General features: G+C 50.3%; 1 protein-coding gene across 1 annotated transcript in view; it reads left to right on the top strand.

Moving 5' to 3' along the window:
• GALNT17 (polypeptide N-acetylgalactosaminyltransferase 17) overlaps positions 1-19,396 on the top strand; it is a 209,367-nt gene that overhangs the window by 136,358 nt on the left and 53,613 nt on the right. Inside the window, exon 6 of the mRNA XM_040082495.1 lies at positions 674-791. Within this exon, the coding sequence (XP_039938429.1) occupies positions 674-791 (118 nt within the window). The remainder of the gene's footprint in view (positions 1-673; positions 792-19,396) is intronic.

The raw sequence follows: 19,396 nt of genomic DNA on the forward strand, positions 1-19,396 counted from the left end.
TCCTGTCTGTACGGACTGAAATGAGCTTGGATTTTGGACAATGTTGAGAGTGGTTTCCCCAGGGAAGCAGAAAACCCCTGCTTGATGCCCTGGGAAACACCTTTCTAAGTACAGCAAGCAAGAGGCTTACTGACATGTTCCCTCAGTTCAAGCGTGCAAATCGTTGCTAGAAGGTTCCTCGTTCTTTATGTTACCATAGGTTGATTTTTTGGCGAAGGAATTTTTAATATTCCTAGTTGTTCTCCCTTCCCTCAGACCCTACTTTAACCCCTCCCCACACCGGGAGGTGTGAATACCCCTGTCTGCCCCTGGACCCTGCCCTTTGCCTTTGGCCCCTTGTTACTGCATTCTTGGAGTCCTCTCCATGTGCAGTGCACGCCTTCTTGTTTGTTGTTCTGACATTATTAAATGGTTTCTGGATAACTGGGTCGAGGCTGCCTCTCTCTACCAAGCTGCCATCGGGGCAGAGTCCCGAGGAAATTCAAAGGCTCTGATTGTCAGGGCTCAGAGCCCCAGGGGTTTCAGGACAATTTCTTGCAGTGGTAAAACGATGTGTCCCAAGGCGAGGGATGGTTGTGCTCAGCAGTGGTGGGAGGCAGCTGGAGCCAGCAGCTGTGCAGCAGGGAGCCCTGCAGGTCCCTAACCGTGCGCTCCCGTGGCTCTCTCCGTGCAGGACCCCGGCCATGATCGGCTGCTCCTTCGTGGTCAACAGGAAATTCTTCGGGGAGATCGGCCTGCTGGACCCCGGCATGGACGTGTACGGAGGGGAGAACATCGAGCTGGGCATCAAGGTTTGTGCCACCTGGGCAGCCAAGCGTCACCTCACGGTGTTCTCAGCAGCCCAAAGCTTTCGCTGAGGTGTCTTGGGCAGCTGCTGGAGTCCTTCAGGGGAGCTGGGAGGTGGTGGCGTTCACAGCGTTTTAATTTCTCTTTCAGGGAGAAAAATGACTTGGGTTTAGGGATGAGTTTAATTTTTTTTTTTCCTTGGATTCCAATCTGTGTGATCTGATGCAAAAAGCTGCTGAAATGAAATGGCATTTCCAGCTTGAACCTGGCTGTGTTGTCAGAGTGTTGCTGGAAGTTACAGGGCTCTTAAATACCAGGAAAAACACGGCTGGGTGAACAGTGTTTGGGGGTGCTGGGACTCCTGTGAGTGTGTCAAGAAGACACAAAGCCTGCAGATATTTCCCAGGCATTTAGCATCTGCAAATAAAACGTGTTCACAAGCACAAAACCCGCTTTGAGCAGTGAAACTCTACAAGCCAGGATTTCAGAGCTGCCTCGGTGCCTCCCCCTTGACAACATCCCTTGATTACTGTGTACAATATTAGATCTGGCTTAGTGATTCAAGTGTTTACACACACTGAAGTGATTCATAAGTGATGAATTCCATGTTCAGAGTAACCTGGGATGGCAGAGTCTGTGGAGATTCTCCCAGGCATGGTTTGGAGTACGACACTTGAGCATTAACGAGCTGATAGGGGGAGGCTGGAGACTTCTAACTGGAAAATTGCATTGATTGTGATGTTGTAAAAATGAAAAATCATTGTTCAGCTCCGAGTTTTACCAGAGGATATTTGCTTTGCTGGCAAGGCACAGGAAACTTAGGAAATCTATTGTTGTTGGCTATGGGGAGCAATAATCTCACTTAGACAAGGGAGTGGAAATTAAAGGCTTTCAGAGTGCCACAGAGCTTTTCTCGTTGTGAAGTAATTATTGCTCATCCTGCAGTGGGGCTGGAGAGATCCCTCTCCAAACCCAGCTCCTCTCAGGCTCCCCTGGTTTGTTTGGATTTGGGATTTTTGGTCTCATTGGGGAGGTGCTCTTTGCACAATAATTCAGCTCATTTGCTTGGTTTGGGGGGGATTTCATTGAAGATTGGCTTGTTAGCTGGAAAAATCAGATGGATGTCTCAGAGAAAGTGGTGGGCATTTGTCCTCTTCTTTTTCATGTTTTGAATTTTTTAGAAAGGCAAATAAACATCCTTTTGGGGAAAAAAAAAAACAAAACCCTTCTCTTCCCCAGGTGACCTTTCCCAAGCTTGAGTTTCTCAGCCATACATTTTCACACTCGTGCTGTGTGTTCTGGTCAAGGTTTTTAAACTACTGGTGGTTTTGAGAGCCAGAATACTTGGGAATCTGCCTTGTCAGGCTGCATAAAAAGTAGAATTTTAAAGATTCTTGAGCTCCAAAAATCTTTTTGTGTGTGTTTTGCTGTTTTGCCTGATAATTGGCTGTCTGTGGTCCCAAAAGTAACTTGGGGGTTCCTTGGTTGTTTCAGTGATTCCTGGATGAAAATAAGTGCAGAAAGTGTTTATTTTTGATGATGGTGCAAATTCCATCATTGTTCTGAGAATCCTGGGGCACTTTTAAATGTTTTATGAGTGTAATTGTCCCTCTCTGCGCTGCACTCGTGCAGCCTCACCTCAAATCCTGGCAGCAGTTTTGGCACTAAAATATCTGAAAAATCTAAAGCCAGAACTGTCCAAAGAACAAAAACAAAGTAATAAACTCATTGAGGCTACAAGAAGGACTTGGAAAATTTGCAGTGTTTCAGGCAAAAGCACAGGCTAACCCTGCTATGGGGAATTAAACTGAGGAATTTGAACAACAGATTGAAATAAAGAACTGGGAAGGCTGGGCTGGAGCAACCTGGAAGGGCCAAAGCCATTTACAAGAGTCCTGTTTTTATTAATGTGCTTCAGGGTGGGGGAGTCCCCATCCCTGAGGGGTTTAACAGGGGGGATGTGGCACTTGGGGACATGGTGCTGCTGGCACTGGTAGCCTTTGCAGTGCTGGGGGCACGGTTGAGCTCAAAGATCTCAGAGAAACTTTCCAACCTAAAGAACTTCATGATTCTGTAAGTGCTGTACAATGAGCTGTACTGTGCCTGTTGGGAGGAAATACCCAGGCCTTGTGTTTCTTTCAGCTGCTGAGTTCAGGGAGCAAAATGAGACAAGTCATGTAGGAACCTCTTGAACCCCCCGCTAAAAACCCGTAAAACCCCAGCCCTGTTAGTGCCATTCACAGGGGGGCTCTGTGCACTCTGGGACTGGCTGCTGTGTCCCCTTCTCCTGCCCAGCTCAGCTCCTGCTCTCTCTCAACAAGCTTTGGGTCAGCTCTTTAACACTTTCCTGTTCTGGAGCAGTTCCTGCTCTGATTTCATCAACCTGGTGCCCAGCTCTCATGGCTTGAAAGCGCTGCTGCTGCTGCGGGTCCCTGGCAGCTCCAAGTGGGAATTTTGGCACAGAGACTTGGTTCCCCATCCCTGCTCCTCCTGCTGGAAACTTTTCATTTCTTTTGCAGCAGTTTGTGGCCCTGGGTTTCAGTGAGTGTGACTAAGTGGGGAGGCTGTCTGAGCTCTGTGCCTGGCTTGTGCTCTGCAGGGAGGCTTAATGGCTTTTCATGGTTAGTCACAGACATTCCCTAAAGATGCTCCATAAAATTGTGTGTATCTGTTGGAATAGAGATGCCAAAGGCTGTGCCATGGCTGCTGCCACCGTTTCAAAGTCTGGGATGGGCTGCAAGGTTGTTTTCAGAGTGTTTTGTGCTTGTGTCGTGCATTGCTAATTAAAGTTATTTGAGTTGTCTTTTCGAGATTAATTTAATCAATAGGGATATTATTACTACTTTGATGGTATCATTTGTACAAATTGTCACTTGAAGAAAGCAATTAACTGAGAATGCTTATTAGCTGATCCATTCCACACCTTATTTGTGCAGTAGGAATCGATTATTGGATTCATTAAGTCAAGCACAATTCAGGGATCCCTTTGAGGTTTAACCACTGACTTGAGCTGCTTTTACTGCTGCTGTTAAATTGGCTGAGGGTCGGCTTGGGTCCTTACAAGCATTTCCAGAAGAAAAGCACAGCATCTCCTCTTAATATTCCAGACTTTTATCCCCCAGATTTGTCCTCTAAATCCAGCAAGGCAGATCACTGATGCTGCCAAGCCAGAGGATTTATGGGCACGGAGCACATGGAGTGGCATTCTCATGGCATGGGAATCATGGAATGGTTGGGTTGGGGGGATGATAAAAACCATCTCATCTCACTCTGCCATGGCAGGGACACCTCCCACTGTCCCAGGCTGCTGCAAGCCCCAGTGTCCAGCCTGGCCTTGGGCACTGCCAGGGATCCAGGGGCAGCCACAGCTGCTCTGGGCACCCTGTGCCAGGGCCTCAACACCCTCACAGGGAACAATTCCTGATTCCCAATCTCCCATCCAGCCCTGCCCTCTGGCAGTGGAAGCCATTCCCTGTGTCCTGTCCCTCCAGCCCTTGTCCCCAGCCCCTCTCCATCTTTCCTGTGGCTCCTTTAGGCCCTGTAAAGCCACAGTGAGGTCGCCCCAAAGCTTCTCTTCTCCAGGCTGAACAATCCCAATTTTCCCAGCCTTTCCTGAGTGCTCCATGTGGAGCTTTGAAAATAAAAGGGTACAACAAGGCCATATTTTTGTTAGAGGGGATTTTAGCAATCAGAACCTCCTCCTGCAGCTGTTGAGAACAAAAGTGGCCCCCTTGCCCTCGCAGGGACATCGATCCTCCTGATGGTCCCCTGGCTCTGTCCCCTCCATTTCAGAAACCCTCAGAAGAGATTTGGTGACGTTTCAATGCGACACATCTCCAGCCTTGAGAGAGCCTGTTTTGTTGCTATGAGTGTGATTTTTCACGTGCTGAAATATTGAGAGGGTCAGGCAAAAGAATAAAAGGAAAGCTGTCAAAAAAGTGTGTTTAAATTCCACACAGGAGCCTGCCTCTGCATGCAGAGAATCAAATCCTTCTCGTCCTGAATGCATTTTCCATAAAATTATGTTGTGTTTTCCTGTTAAGAAACAAACAGAGAAGGTGTTCAGACCAAGCATCTTTCGGCATCTTTTCAGCATCTGTGGGGCCTGAGGTGAGGGAGCAGCCTGGATCCCACGGGAGCAGAGGGAGGATGGCAGAGCTGCCAGCTGGGAGAAAGATGCTTTGTGTTTTTTTATTAATTTTTTTTTATTATTATTTTTTTATTTTCTTTTGGCCGCTGATTTTATAAAAATAAATACACTGCAAGCACAGCCTGGCCTTGCCAGCCTCACTTGGAACAGACTCCACGGGGCTTTATGTGGAATTGTCATGGAGAGTGGTGGGTGGGAGTGTAACGGGGGGCACACAGCTTCCATTGTTGGATGGAGGTTTGGCTGGGTTTGTGCTTGCGTGGAACTTGAATCTGAAAAACAGTCAGTGCCTGTCACCAAAATGGAAAAACCATCCCTGGTTAGGGTGGAATTTGTTTTTATAATGTCACATTTTGCCTCTGCCGCATGTCCCTGGAATTGCTGGGAATTGGATCATCCTCCAATGTCTCTGTCTCCCTCTGAGTGCTTCTGATTAATGAATTACAGTCATTAACTGGGAGCAGGCAGAGGGAGCTGACAACAGCCTGCACCCCAAATCCCTCCTAAAGCTGCCTGTCCATCAGTGCCTGGTGTGAGTCCCAGCGTTCCCAGGGACTGTCACCTCTCCTGGCATGCCCAGGGATGCAGGATGTGGAGCATGCGGGATCCAGGAGTCAGGGATGATGCATTGTTTGGAAACCAGGAGGCTGAAAAGCTGTAATTTATTCCTGATAAATTTATCAGGAATAAAGGGTTCACGGGACTCAGGGATGAATCCAGGTCCTTGTGGGCTTTTTCCCCACCTGGCTTTGAGGTGACTGAGTTGGCCATGGAATGACTCGTGCTGCAGGGAAGGGCTTTTCTGGGAAGAGTGGGAACAAACCAGCTCAGATCTCTGGGGATGGCCCTGGAGGAGCCTGGAGTTTACTGCAGGTGCCTCCCAACATCTCTCTGTGGTTGGCTGCAGGAGGTGTGGGCACCTCTGGCTGCAGGCAGGGAGGAAATGTGCCCTGGGCAAGCTGAAGGCTTTGGGGTAGAATTCCCCAGATTTCATTCCCTGGGGATTGTGTGCTGTTCAGACAGCCACTCTTTGACATTCCTGAGGGGCTGAGATCTTCCCAAAATCAGTCAGATGGAGATGAAGCAGAGCCAGTGGAGGGGATGCTCAAGTGGGGCTATTGGTGGGGAAATCACAGAATCCTGGAATGGTTTGGATTGGAAGGGACCCTAAGGATCATCTGATCCCACTCCTGCCCTGGGCAGGGACACCTCCCACCGTCCCAGGCTGCTCCAAGCCCCAATGTCCAGCCTGCCCTTGGGCACTGCCAGGGATCCAGGGGCAGCCACAGCTGCTCTGGGCACCCTGTGCCAGGGCCTCAACACCCTCACAGGGAACAATTCCTGATTCCCAATCTCCCATCCAGCCCTGCCCTCTGGCAGTGGAAGCCATTCCCTGTGTCCTGTCCCTCCAGCCCTTGTCCCCAGCCCCTCTCCATCTTTCCTGTGGCTCCTTTAGGCCCTGTAAAGCCACAGTGAGGTCGCCCCAAAGCTTCTCTTCTCCAGGCTGAACAATCCCAATTTTCCCAGCCTTTCCTGAGTGCTCCATGTGGAGCTTTGAAAATAAAAGGGTACAACAAGGCCATATTTTTGTTAGAGGGGATTTTAGCAATCAGAACCTCCTCCTGCAGCTGTTGAGAACAAAAGTGGCCCCCTTGCCCTCGCAGGGACATCGATCCTCCTGATGGTCCCCTGGCTCTGTCCCCTCCATTTCAGAAACCCTCAGAAGAGATTTGGTGACGTTTCAATGCGACACATCTCCAGCCTTGAGAGAGCCTGTTTTGTTGCTATGAGTGTGATTTTTCACGTGCTGAAATATTGAGAGGGTCAGGCAAAAGAATAAAAGGAAAGCTGTCAAAAAAGTGTGTTTAAATTCCACACAGGAGCCTGCCTCTGCATGCAGAGAATCAAATCCTTCTCGTCCTGAATGCATTTTCCATAAAATTATGTTGTGTTTTCCTGTTAAGAAACAAACAGAGAAGGTGTTCAGACCAAGCATCTTTCGGCATCTTTTCAGCATCTGTGGGGCCTGAGGTGAGGGAGCAGCCTGGATCCCACGGGAGCAGAGGGAGGATGGCAGAGCTGCCAGCTGGGAGAAAGATGCTTTGTGTTTTTTTATTAATTTTTTTTTATTATTATTTTTTTATTTTCTTTTGGCCGCTGATTTTATAAAAATAAATACACTGCAAGCACAGCCTGGCCTTGCCAGCCTCACTTGGAACAGACTCCACGGGGCTTTATGTGGAATTGTCATGGAGAGTGGTGGGTGGGAGTGTAACGGGGGGCACACAGCTTCCATTGTTGGATGGAGGTTTGGCTGGGTTTGTGCTTGCGTGGAACTTGAATCTGAAAAACAGTCAGTGCCTGTCACCAAAATGGAAAAACCATCCCTGGTTAGGGTGGAATTTGTTTTTATAATGTCACATTTTGCCTCTGCCGCATGTCCCTGGAATTGCTGGGAATTGGATCATCCTCCAACGTCTCTGTCTCACTCTGAGTGCTTCTGATTAATGAATTACAGTCATTAACTGGGAGCAGGCAGAGGGAGCTGACAACAGCCTGCACCCCAAATCCCTCCTAAAGCTGCCTGTCCATCAGTGCCTGGTGTGAGTCCCAGCGTTCCCAGGGACTGTCACCTCTCCTGGCACGCCCAGGGATGCAGGATGTGGAGCATGCGGGATCCAGGAGTTAGGGATGATGCATTGTTTGGAAACCAGGAGGCTGAAAAGCTGTAATTTATTCCTGATAAATTTATCAGGAATAAAGGGTTCACGGGACTCAGGGATGAATCCAGGTCCTTGTGGGCTTTTTCCCCACCTGGCTTTGAGGTGACTGAGTTGGCCATGGAATGACTCGTGCTGCAGGGAAGGGCTTTTCTGGGAAGAGTGGGAACAAACCAGCTCAGATCTCTGGGGATGGCCCTGGAGGAGCCTGGAGTTTACTGCAGGTGCCTCCCAACATCTCTCTGTGGTTGGCTGCAGGAGGTGTGGGCACCTCTGGCTGCAGGCGGGGAGGAAATGTGCCCTGGGCAAGCTGAAGGCTTTGGGGTAGAATTCCCCAGATTTCATTCCCTGGGGATTGTGTGCTGTTCAGACAGCCACTCTTTGACATTCCTGAGGGGCTGAGATCTTCCCAAAATCAGTCAGATGGAGATGAAGCAGAGCCAGTGGAGGGGATGCTCAAGTGGGGCTATTGGTGGGGAAATCACAGAATCCTGGAATGGTTTGGATTGGAAGGGACCCTAAGGATCATCTGATCCCACCCCTGCCCTGGGCAGGGACACCTCCCACTGTCCCGGGCTTCTCCAAGCCCCAATGTCCAGCCTGGCCTTGGGCACTGCCAGGGATCCAGGGGCAGCCACAGCTGCTCTGGGCACCCTGTGCCAGGCCCTGCCCATCCTCCAGGGAACAATTCCTGCCCAATCTCCCATCCAGCCCTGCCCTCTGGCAGTGGGAGCCATTCCCTGTGTCCTGTCCCTCCAGCCCTTGTCCCCAGTCCCTCTCCAGCTCTCCTGGAGCCCCTTTAGGCCCTGCCAGGGGCTCTGAGCTCTCCCTGGAGCTTCTCCTCTCCAGGAGAGCACCCCCAGCTCTCCCAGCCTGGCTCCAGAGCAGAGGGGCTCCAGCCCTGGGAGCAGCTCCCAGGCCTCCTCAGGACTTGCTCCATGTCCTTCCTGTGCTGGGACTCCAGAGCTGCACATCCTCCAACAGGGAATGAAACTCTGGGCTCACCGATCAGGGAAAGAAATGCTGGAGTTAGAGCAAGATGTGGAAAGAGCAACAGGAAAACTACTAAAACCTGGAAAATATTTATCAGCCATGGCAGTTGCATCTGATCTGTGGGATGGGGCTGTGTGAGGATGGGTCAGCTCTCCCTCCTCCATCTCCAGTCACAAGGAGCATGGAGCAGCTACCCCTCACCTGCTGATGCCTTGCAGGACCTTGGAGACTCCTGCAGTTCAGCAAACATCAAAAAAAACCCCCAAAAACGTCAAAAGAGGTCAAAACATTCAAACAAAAAACCCCACAACCCAAACTTGCCAGTGATATAAACTCAGGACCAGTATTTTATTTGACAGGCACCAAAATCCAATTAGAAATGGGGGGATAAGGATGTTTCCAAATAAAAATCAAGTTAATTTGGAGGGAAATAAGACTAGAGTAGGACTGACCTTGGAAAAGCTTAGAAATACTGATACACCAGGAATACGCAACTCCGTCTGTTTATTTGTACCTGCATTCCTGTTAGAGGAGATTTTGCTCTTCAGAGTGATTGTGGCATGGTTGGAGGAAATATTTCCACCCCTGAACAATATCCAATCACTGCCTGCACTTATTTTAAGAGCAGGAATCAGCACAAGTGTGAGTTCAGCTCTGAGGTTTGGCATTTGAGCTGTCAGCTCGGGATTTACAGTGGGGTGCTTGAGGGTGCTTCAGCTGAAGCTCTGCTCTCGTTTTCTAAACTGATAAAATGCTTTTCATCCCAACCTTCTCCACAGAAACATGTTTGGATTGTTTCTGGGCAGGAGGTGCTGGGGTTGTGGCTGTCCCTCCCTGGGAAGGGGGTGGCAGGATGCTCCCACTCGCTTCCCTCCTGATAGCAAAGGATTTGTCATCCCTGTTATCTGCTGGGAGATGGGACAGGTAGAGCAGGGAGAAAGGACTGATATCTTCACCCCAGCTGGTTCTCCTGTTGTCCTTGACAAGGTGATTATTATGCTGGGAAGACTCTGATAATCTTTGCTGGGAAATGTGATGGCTCTGCCCGTGCAATAACCGTGTGAGAGTCACTGGTGGGTGAAGAAATCCATTTCAGGACTCAGCCATGGCTTGTTGTCACTTGAAACTTTGGCAGGTGTCAACTTTTTACTGATTTTCATGGGATTGATGCCTCTGGCAGGCAGTGGTTGGGATTTCCCAGGGGTTGGTTTAGCACTGGGCCATGGTCAGAGCCTAGCCAGGAGGCTGGATGGTGAAATCCAGCTGTGGAGAGCAGGACCAACATCCCTGTGGCTGCTGGGAGCGAGGACAAGGGACTGGGCAGATTCATGGATTTGGCAAATCTGCTTTCTTTGTGCCCTTCACCAGGGGGTTTCAGCAGCCCTGGGGGAGCTCCTGCCGTGCTCAGCTTTGGTCTGACTCTGCTCCTCCTCAAAAGGGCTCATCCTTGTTGCTCTTTCCGCTGCATTTTGGTGAGGTTTGGATTCCCCCTGCTGTAGGATTTGGCTGTCACTGACTGTCCACTGAGGCTGCTCCAGGGACTCCTCGGGCAGGTGCTCCCACCCCTGCCCACACCCGGTTGGGGACGCCAAAGACACCTCCAGTGCCCCCAGGACAGTTGGGTTTTGGTTTTCCATCCTACACTGGTTTTCTTGGGCATGAGTCCCATCACTTTAACTTCTCCCAGACTTTGAGCTCTCCATCCTCTGTGGGGAAAGAGGTGCAAAGGAGGCACCTGAGTCTGCACTGAGTGCCACATGTTCCTCAGGCACCTCCAGGGATGGGGACTCCAAGCTCCCCTGGGCAGTTCCAGTGCCTGACAGCCCTTTCCAGGAAGAAATTCCTCGTGATGTCCAAGCTGAGCCTCCCCTGGTGCAGCTTGAGGCTGTTGTTCCTTGTTCCCTGGGAGTAGAGGCTCCGTGGCTGTGCTGACTGGGATGTTCATGACCCCCTTCATCTGTGTCTTGGATTGGAAAGACAGGTGTCTGCCAGGGAGAGCTGGAGAATTCCCTTGGAATGGAGAACATAAACCCCCTCCCTCCAAATTATTATAATTTTAAAATTAAGGGCTTTCAGGCAAAGGTATGGGAATAGGAATAGCAGTTCTTTACTAGGAATATTAAAAATACAAATGTGGTAGTACAGAAAAAAAAGCAGCCAACCAACCAAACAAACAAAATCCCAGAAACCCTGACAGAGTCAGAAATATGATGTGACACCCTGTTGGTCGGGGTGTTGGGAGCAGTCCAAATAAATCCTCCTGCAGTGACAGCTGTGGTTCTGTTGGAGCAGAGATGATCCTGTAGAAGTGTCCAGTGGTGGTGAGATGGGTCCAGTGTTCATCTGGGGATCCAGTGCACACAGGCTGTTTGTTCGTGGTGTTCCCAGTCTCAGATTTTACCCAGGTGGGAATGCTGGGTTCCTCCCCTGGGTGGAGCATCTCCCAATGGATGATGTAATTGTATCAGCTGTGCAGTGAGCCTCGATGGCCCATTAACAGCAGATATCCCCTGCAGGGAGGATGGGCCTGGAAGAGATAAAGAACACTGCCACACCTGGTTTAACAGCTGGTCTATCAACAGCAGGCACCCACCCCCTCTCCCTGGAGTTATGAGGAATGGGTTATACAAGAAATAAAAGAAAAGAGAACCTCCCCAACCGGTTTCAACAGATAGAAGATAGAGTACACACTGCTGGTTACATGCCGTAACCCAAGACAATCTGCAGCCCCAGGGATCCCTCAATGCTGCCCCATCCAGGACTTGTCCCCAGCCGCTCCTTGCTGGTGTGAGGAGGAATCAGGGAATTCCCTGCAGCAGGAGCTGGCATTAGGGGTGCCAGTAGGGAAATAAATCATTTAAATTCCACCTTGCCCAGCATCCTGCAAGGCACACTGCTCCCCTTCTTTATTGGCCCCCTGGGTTCTGGGCCAGCCCTTCCTGTCCCCTTGTCTGGGCCATGGCCACATTTCCGGCCCTGAGATCTCCTTACTGTGGGGATGATGCATGGGCTGGAGCAGCCCTGGCTCCCCCAGTGCCCGGAGGCTGCAGTTTGGTCAGGAATTGCTGAGCTGCAGCAATGTTAGGCCCTCTGGAAGCTGTTTTGTAGCAGCTCTCCCTGGAGGACAACTGTCCTCCAAAGTATTCCTGGGTGCCTGGAACAGGCACTGAAATCTGCCCTCGCTCTTCCCTGTGCAATGTGAGCATCAGCGCATTTGCTCTGTGCGTGTGCTGCAGTGTCTGGGATATAAATTACCCCATAAACCAGAAAAACCAGGCTCGTCTTTCCCTAAAATCCAACTCCCAGAAAAACTCAGCTTTGTCTTCTGACAAAAAAACACACTCTTGGGAAATGCCAAGGAAAAATGTGACACCAAGAAATGAGGCCCATAATGAAGTGAGGTGAGGAATGAGGAGTTTTTTCATCCCATTATATTCCTAAAGCCTTTGGAAAGCTCCCTGCCTGTTACGACTGCAGAGCAAGGGGATTTTTTTCTTTTTATCTGTCCTTTCTTATGAGCTGTGCTGCACCTGCTGGGGCTGTGGGACACACAGGTCCCTTTCCACCTCAGCCTGAGACACAAAGTTGGTTTTATCCCTCTTCTGGTGTCTGGTGTCTCAGGCAGGGCAGGAGCAGCCCTGTCTCATGAGTGTTGGCTTTTTCCAGACTCTCTCTTCATTGACTACAGATTTCCCCTAAGCTCGAGGATTATTCCTGTTAAGATGTAATCAATGCTGTTGCACTCCTGTGATTTTCAACACAAAATCTCAGAGTTAAAAATTCCCAGGCAGCTTTTACTGTGTTTGGGGTCCCTGTGAGGCTTTGCTGTTGTCCTCTCTCAAGGACTTTGAGGTCAAACCTGTTAATTTTGACAAACCACCCCCTGTTTTCCACGAGCCCTGGCTGCAGTCGAGGCTCTCAGAGCTGGTTACGCTGCATTTCCTTCTCATCTGAACTCCTCCTGGACAGGGAATGCAGCTGGAAGGCAGCGGACAGCCTGATGGGATGACAAGGAACAGACTGACAGCATTTCCATGCCCACGTCCATCCCAGCCCTGCAGAGTTAGCAGCAAATTGTAGTGACAGTTTGTGACCGAACATGGCCCAGCCCCGGAGGAGGCAGCTGCACTCCCAGGTTCAGGGAGACCCTTGCTGCTCCTCCACCATCCCATGTGGCTGCAGGACCCAGCATCCCCTCCTGCATCCCCCCCCCGGACACCCAGATCCCTTGGATACCCCAGTCTTGGTTTGGGGATCACTTGAGATCCCTGTGTTTGGTGCCAGCCCGGGGCCAGGCTGGATGGTGCCCTTCCCAGCCCCCAGCACTCCCCAGATCCCAGAGTTTGTGTCCAGCCCTTGCTCCTGCCCTTCTCCTGTGCTGTGGCTGGGTGTGCTCCCTGCTGTCTGTCACCAGCCCCACGTGTGGAGTGCACACAGGGATGTCAGCTTTGGCTGCATCATCCTGCCTGGCTCCGGGGCTTTGGGAAAGGCTCTGCAAGATCCCTGCGGGATTGTGCCATGTCCAGCCCGTGGCTGGCTCTGATCCACACAAATCCTTGAGCTCCCTGTGCCTGATGTGCCGTGTTCAGGTGGATTTTGTGTGCCTGAAGCTGGTTTGGGGTAGGAATTGCAGCTCCTTCTGGGTGTAGGAAAGGTGTTGGCATCCTTGGGCTCTGCCAGGATCCCCGGCAGCGCTCAGGAGCAGCAGCTCCTTTGTCCTGTAAGATTCACTGGCTCCCTTCTCCCACAGCTCTCCCGGTACTGCAGACATGAGGGACTGCTTCAGTGCAGCAAGGAGGAGAAAATTCCCAGCCAAATTCAGTGGGAACTCGATCGTTCCTCTCCTCCAGCCATCCTGGAAAATCTCCCCTTTCCTTCCAGGAGCAGGAGGAGCCTGCAGTGAACTTGTGTCCCTCAATGTGACACCACTGAGCAGCCCTGAGATAACAGTGGGAACAGCTGGACAGGATTTCCATTTCCCTGTCATTTATCCCTGTCTGGAGTGTCCTTGTGATCCCCATGGGGCTCTGGGGGGCTCCTGAGCAGCATTCCCAGTCAGAGCTCCCAGGAAGGGAATTCCCTCCCAGCAGTGAACTTTCTGCCTTCTCTGAGGTGGTTTATTATTCACAGCCGGACTGTTGGCTCCGAGATGATCTGACGGCTCTGATGCTCCTCTGCCTGAGGCCTGAGGGCTGTTCAACCTCCTTTATCCCTCTCCTGACTCCAGGGTTTCCTCAGCAGTCCCTCAGCAGGGAGGATGCTGCTGCTCGACCTCCTCCACAGCCTCCTCCTGCTGGAGCTCACCTCCAGCCCTGTCCTGCCTCAGGTTCCAGAAGGATTCAGTGGATGACTGAGCCTTCCTTGGCTTTGGCTAGGAACTCTGCATGCCATGGAACTGAAGGATCTGTTGGGGGTTTTCGGCTCTAGGATTGAAGCAGCATTTCCTGTCTCTCCCTGAGCTGGTTGGAAGCTGCTGGTGCAGGAAGCAGATCAGAAAATGAAGTTAAATTAAACTCCACCTCTGACTGCCCAGGCTGGGATCCAGCAGAGCAATTAACTACCAGCCACCTGGGCAGCCCTTTTAATTTTGGTGGTACTATTTCCCCTACTTAAGTGCAGTTCTGGATCGAGGCCTCTGGAGCTGAACTTGAGCCATAAGGGTTAATATTTCTAGAATTAAATTTTTCCCTGGAAGAAGGTGTTGTTCCTCATCCCTGCCCCTCCAAAAAGTGCTTCCATTTGATGAGCTAATTAACTCCTCTGGCTTTAAAATACAAGTACATCCTTCTTGGCTTTTGTCATGTGTCACCACCTTCTTGGGAGTTATTATGTCTTATTTACACAGAAAATACAGAAGGAGGGAAGTGAACCTGCTCAGTGCTTGAATTTATACGCAAAGCCTCAGTACCAAACTCATTATTTCATAGTCATCTGCAGACACAAAATAAGTGTTAATTAACCAAAGTGCTGCTCCTGGGCATATGCAAATGAAGTGGCATCAATCAGGACAGGATCACCTTTTTTTTTCTTTGGAGTTTTTCCTTTATTAAGAAATACAGCTTTGTGCTGACTGCAGTTCCTTAATATCAGATCTGTGTCTTGAAGCAGAGCCTCGGAATCTCCCAGCCCTGCAGAACCCACTGGAAGTGATGCAGCTGATAATGAAGATTTCCTGTGTAATCCCAGGGGGGACAGAACTGTCTGGATCTGCCTCAGGCACAGAGAACCCCAGTTTATTTTTTAGAGGGGTTTGATTCTGTCAAAGCAGGAGAGTTAAACTGAGAGGGACAATTAGGCATGAATTCACATTTGGACTAAACACATCGAACTTATGATGGGAAATGGGAGTCCTGGGTGTGCAGCTCTGCTTTTTCAAGGCACAGGGTGCCAGCAGGACCCACAGGATCTGCCCTGGAGGTGTGACAAGTGCTCACAGGTGGATCCTTGTGTCCCTTCCCTGCGCCCTGGGTGCCACTGCCAGAGGCACTGGGGATGCTCCTGGCACCTCACCTTGGAAATTCCCCAGGTCTGTGCCCAGCACTTTGCACATCCCTGTCCTGCACATCCCCCAGGGCAGGGCAGGGGGATTCCTGTCTGCAGGAGGAGCTTGGGCAATGAGCAGGCCCAGGGCTGACCTGCATCCAGCATCTCCTTTATCTGACTGTACCTTTGGCATCATTCAAGCATTGACTGTGCTAAGGGCAGAGCACTGGATTTAGAATTGCTTGGTAGGATGCTTTTTGTTTCCTTCCCAAAGGAAATATTGGATATTAACTGATGAGCCAGGACTGGGGAAAGGTACTGGAGGCTTTAATGTTTAAGAAAAGCTGGCAAAGACATTGGGAATGATGAAGAAACTTCTTGTTCTCTGGTCTTTTCCATCCCGAGATGTTGATCCCCCCACCAATGGGAGACAGCTGTTGATTTTCACCTTTCTGGTGGCACAGGAAGGTTCCCAGTGTGAACCCCAGCTGCTCTGGGTCCCTCCTGTGCCTGCCCATTTTGTTCCTGGAGCTCTGGACAGAGAGAATTGATCCAAATCCCAGGGCTGAATCCCTCTGTGAATTTCTGTACTGTCAGGACACATTTTCCTCTTTCAGTCCCCTCCAATCAGTGTGAGCTCCAGCAGAGGAAACCCAAACCCACACCTGGGGCTCAGCTGTCACCCCCTTCATTAGGTTGGATTTGGTCAACTTTGCAGTTGAGAGAGTTGCAAACAAAGACAAAGTTTGCATCTTTCAATGTTTCTCCTCGCCTCCCTGGAATCTGGGGTTTAAATCCATCTAAATGTACAGAATTCCATCTGGTTTCTGTTTAGCATTTTGGTTTTAGCTGTTTTGAAGCTCTGTGGGTCTGCAACAAGCTCATGTTCCTTGTTGGATTATTCCAGGAGCAGGAACCTGGCCTTTGGCTGTGAACATTAAAACCCAGCATTCCTGTGGCTTTGGTTTGTGCTCAGCCAGTTCCAGATCCTGTAACCTCTCACTAGCCTGGTGAGCTCAGATTTTGGCAGGAACTGTTTTCTCCTTATCTATGCTTGTTGCAGAGGGTGCTCAGAGGTGGGGAGTCCCAGGAGATGCTGCAGGCTGTGGCCCAGGGGTTTCTGCATTAATGGCCAGCACAGATGTCTTCACTCCACACTTGAAAAAAGCAAAGCTGGAAAAAAATGCAGTTCCCTGATGTTCCCAGTAGCTCCTGCCCCGAGCTGCTCTGACAAAGCCCCTGTTCCAGCCAGGCTCCTTCAGCCACAGCCAAATCCCATCAGAGCAGGGGGATGGATCACTTCTCCATGGCTTGGCTTTGCCAGAGGCTCTCCCAGCCTCCTCCCTGACCCAATCTGCTGCCCCTGGGCTGCTCCTCCTGGCCCGGGGTTTGTGTCCTGCGCTGGCTGGAGCTGCATCTCCACCTGCTTCTAAGGCCATGGAGCAAAAGCTTCCAAATTCGGCTTACAAATGGTTCAGAAAGCAGAGCCTGGTCCCTGTAGCTGGGGTTGTGTGGGTGGCAGGAGCAGCAGGAGCAGCAGGAGCAGCAGGAGCAGCAGGAGCAGCAGGAGCAGCAGGAGCAGCAGACTCTTTGCAGCAGGGCACCTCACTGGTAATTTTTGCTGACAGCCCAAGATCAGCCAAGTGAACCATTTTAAAAGCCCTTCAGAACTGTTCACTTCCATCATTTGCTGCTTTTGTCAGGCACACGGGAGTGTGTCTTGCCGTGTCTTCTGTCTCATTTTTACAAGAGTTCTGCTGTCTATTTAGATTAAATTACAGGAGCAAACAGTTGTTCAGGGATTAGCATTGGGATGATCCGAGGAGAGCGTTCAGGAGCAGGAACAGGGCGGTTACCTCAGCAAATAGATTTTTTTTTTCCTGCTGTAACAGCTCAGGTGCAGCAGTTGGAGCTGCATCCAGCGTGGATGTGTCCCCAGTGGAAGGGCCAGCCCATGGAGGGGGTGTGGTGAGGTGAGGGGCCAGGGCCAGGTTTGGGTTCAGTTATTTTGGAGTGTCTGGAGCAGGTTCTGCTGCTGTGCTGGGTGCTGGGTGCTCGGAGCTGGTGCCAGGGGATGTGTCCCCAGCTGGGCACAGGAGCTCCGTGCCCTGGGGGAGTTGAGGATCCTGCTGGAAACCACCTGGGCAAGAGCCAACTCCCTCAGGAGGGAAAAGCTTCTGACAGAAGGGCTAGGGGGTGTGAGATCTGTGTCATCCCTGCCTCCAAAACCCTCTGGTGGAAATTCACACCCCAGGCCAGGGAGCTTGGCCCTATGTCATTCATAGGCTTCAAAGCTCCTCTTCCTTCTAAAATCTCTGTTATATTTAAATTCAAAAACATTTGCAGCAGCTGTATATTCATTTTTTGGTGGGGACACGTAGACACTGAACCCTCCTCCCCCTTTCCCACACCTTTATTTCCAATAAAATTGAGAAGTATCTTCCCAAAAATGAGCAGCCAGGGGAGTGTGAGCCTGGGCTGCCTGGTTTCATTTGCTCCAGGGATAGCACTCGCCGTGTTTAATGGATTTGCTTGGCTTTCAGGGACACATTTAAAAGGGAAAATGTGTTTATTGGCATCAAATTTAGAAGACCTGTAACATTTAAGAGGGAGATATGTTTGAAAACGTATATGAAATGGGGAATTGTCAGTTCTGCTGTCTTTGCAGAAGTTCTGGCAGTTTTACTGACCAGGTTGCTGTGGTGCAGATAGAATCTGAGCTCTGAAAAACTGAATGCATAATAAAATACCTATGGCACGCCATCATTTCTGGTTATGTTACTGTAACTGGGTTGTATATCTAAAGGCAATCATCGCTGTTGAGGTGGGAGGAAAACACAGAGAGAGCTTTAAATTTCATTAGACATTGAAACATCTGAAAAAGGAACTCTAATGGTTATATATAATAAACCTCTTTTTTTATCTTCCCATAAAATTGTATCTCTTTTCCTTTTTCCCCTCAAGTTGAGCTGCCTTGCAGTGTGCAGGGTTCTGAAATAAATCGATGATTAACTAAACAACAGGAATTCATAAACCTCCTTATTTTATAGCAGCATTTAAGGTAGTGCACCGTGCATGCTCCCCGAGCTGATCTACGCCCTCAGGTCCATTATCTGAGCTGTAGAGAAATGAGGAGTTATATCTGCTGGAGGTTATGCTCAGGTAGTTCCCACCCTGCTGCTGTAAATCCAGGGCTTTATGGAAGGAGAAGAGCAATATTCTTTATAGGTACAAGGAAACGTGACCCAAGGCTGGAGATCTCAGGGGATGATGTTGCTCCTGCTGAGCTTTTCTCAGCACATCTTCAGGAAGTGCAAATAAGATTTCTTTTCCTGGGTTCCCCTATTTCCATTCCAGTTAAGAGCAAGTCCTGGGGCGCTGAGGCCAGCTGCTTTCATTACGGGAGAGCATCACAGGAAGGGAGAAAGGAAAGCTGTGTTCTAAAGAAGCAGCTCCACTGTTGTCAGGGAAAGCATTTAGCTCCTGGCAAATCATGTAAGTAGAGCAGACTGAGGAGTGTCTGATCCTGGCAGCTGAAAGACATGAAAAGCCATGTAGCAATGCTCTTGGAATCACCTGGAAGGGCTGTGGCTCTCAGAGCTGAGCAGGTTTCTCTGCTAGAAGTGCTCCAGAGGTGGTTGGTCCCTCAGAGGTGGAAGTTTTGTGATGGCTGAGTTTGATGTAGGGTCCTGCAAGCCCCACAGATTTCCCTGCCCGTGTCCCTCCCTCTGTCCCCTCCTCTGCATGGAGGTGTCACCATGGCAGCTCCTGCAAACAGCACCTCAGAGTCAGTGACAGCAGAACCACGGGGATTTATCAGGGAAGGAGCTGAGAAGGAATTGCTCTGGCTGCCCACACCCGGCCTTATCCAGGACACAGAGGTGATTCTGAGTTGGAAATGGTTCCGAGGAGGTGATGGAGGGCATAAAAGGGCTCCTTCATCAAGGAGGGAGTGCTCAGCACAGAGTCTGGAGCCTGGAGGGAGGAGGAGGGTGTAGGAAGGCTCTAAATCAGAAGTGACAGGGTAAGCAAAGAGATGTTAGGCCCTGGGGCCTGCACTGGAAGCACAGAGGGGTTTGGAAACACCGAAGATGCTGCTTTGCTCTGTGTGTGGATACTTGGCTGCTGCTAAAAGTTCATTTGTTCAACAAGGCCCTGGGTTAATTACAGGACAAAAAGCCTGCTGAAGGCTATCAGTTTTAGAGAAGGTTGCCTCTGAATGTCACCCCTGTCTCTGCCCAAGGCTGGAGTGAGCTCTGGAATG

The sequence above is a fragment of the Hirundo rustica genome, chromosome 19 (genome assembly GCF_015227805.2).
Source record: "Hirundo rustica isolate bHirRus1 chromosome 19, bHirRus1.pri.v3, whole genome shotgun sequence".
NCBI classification, from domain to species: domain Eukaryota; kingdom Metazoa; phylum Chordata; class Aves; order Passeriformes; family Hirundinidae; genus Hirundo; species Hirundo rustica.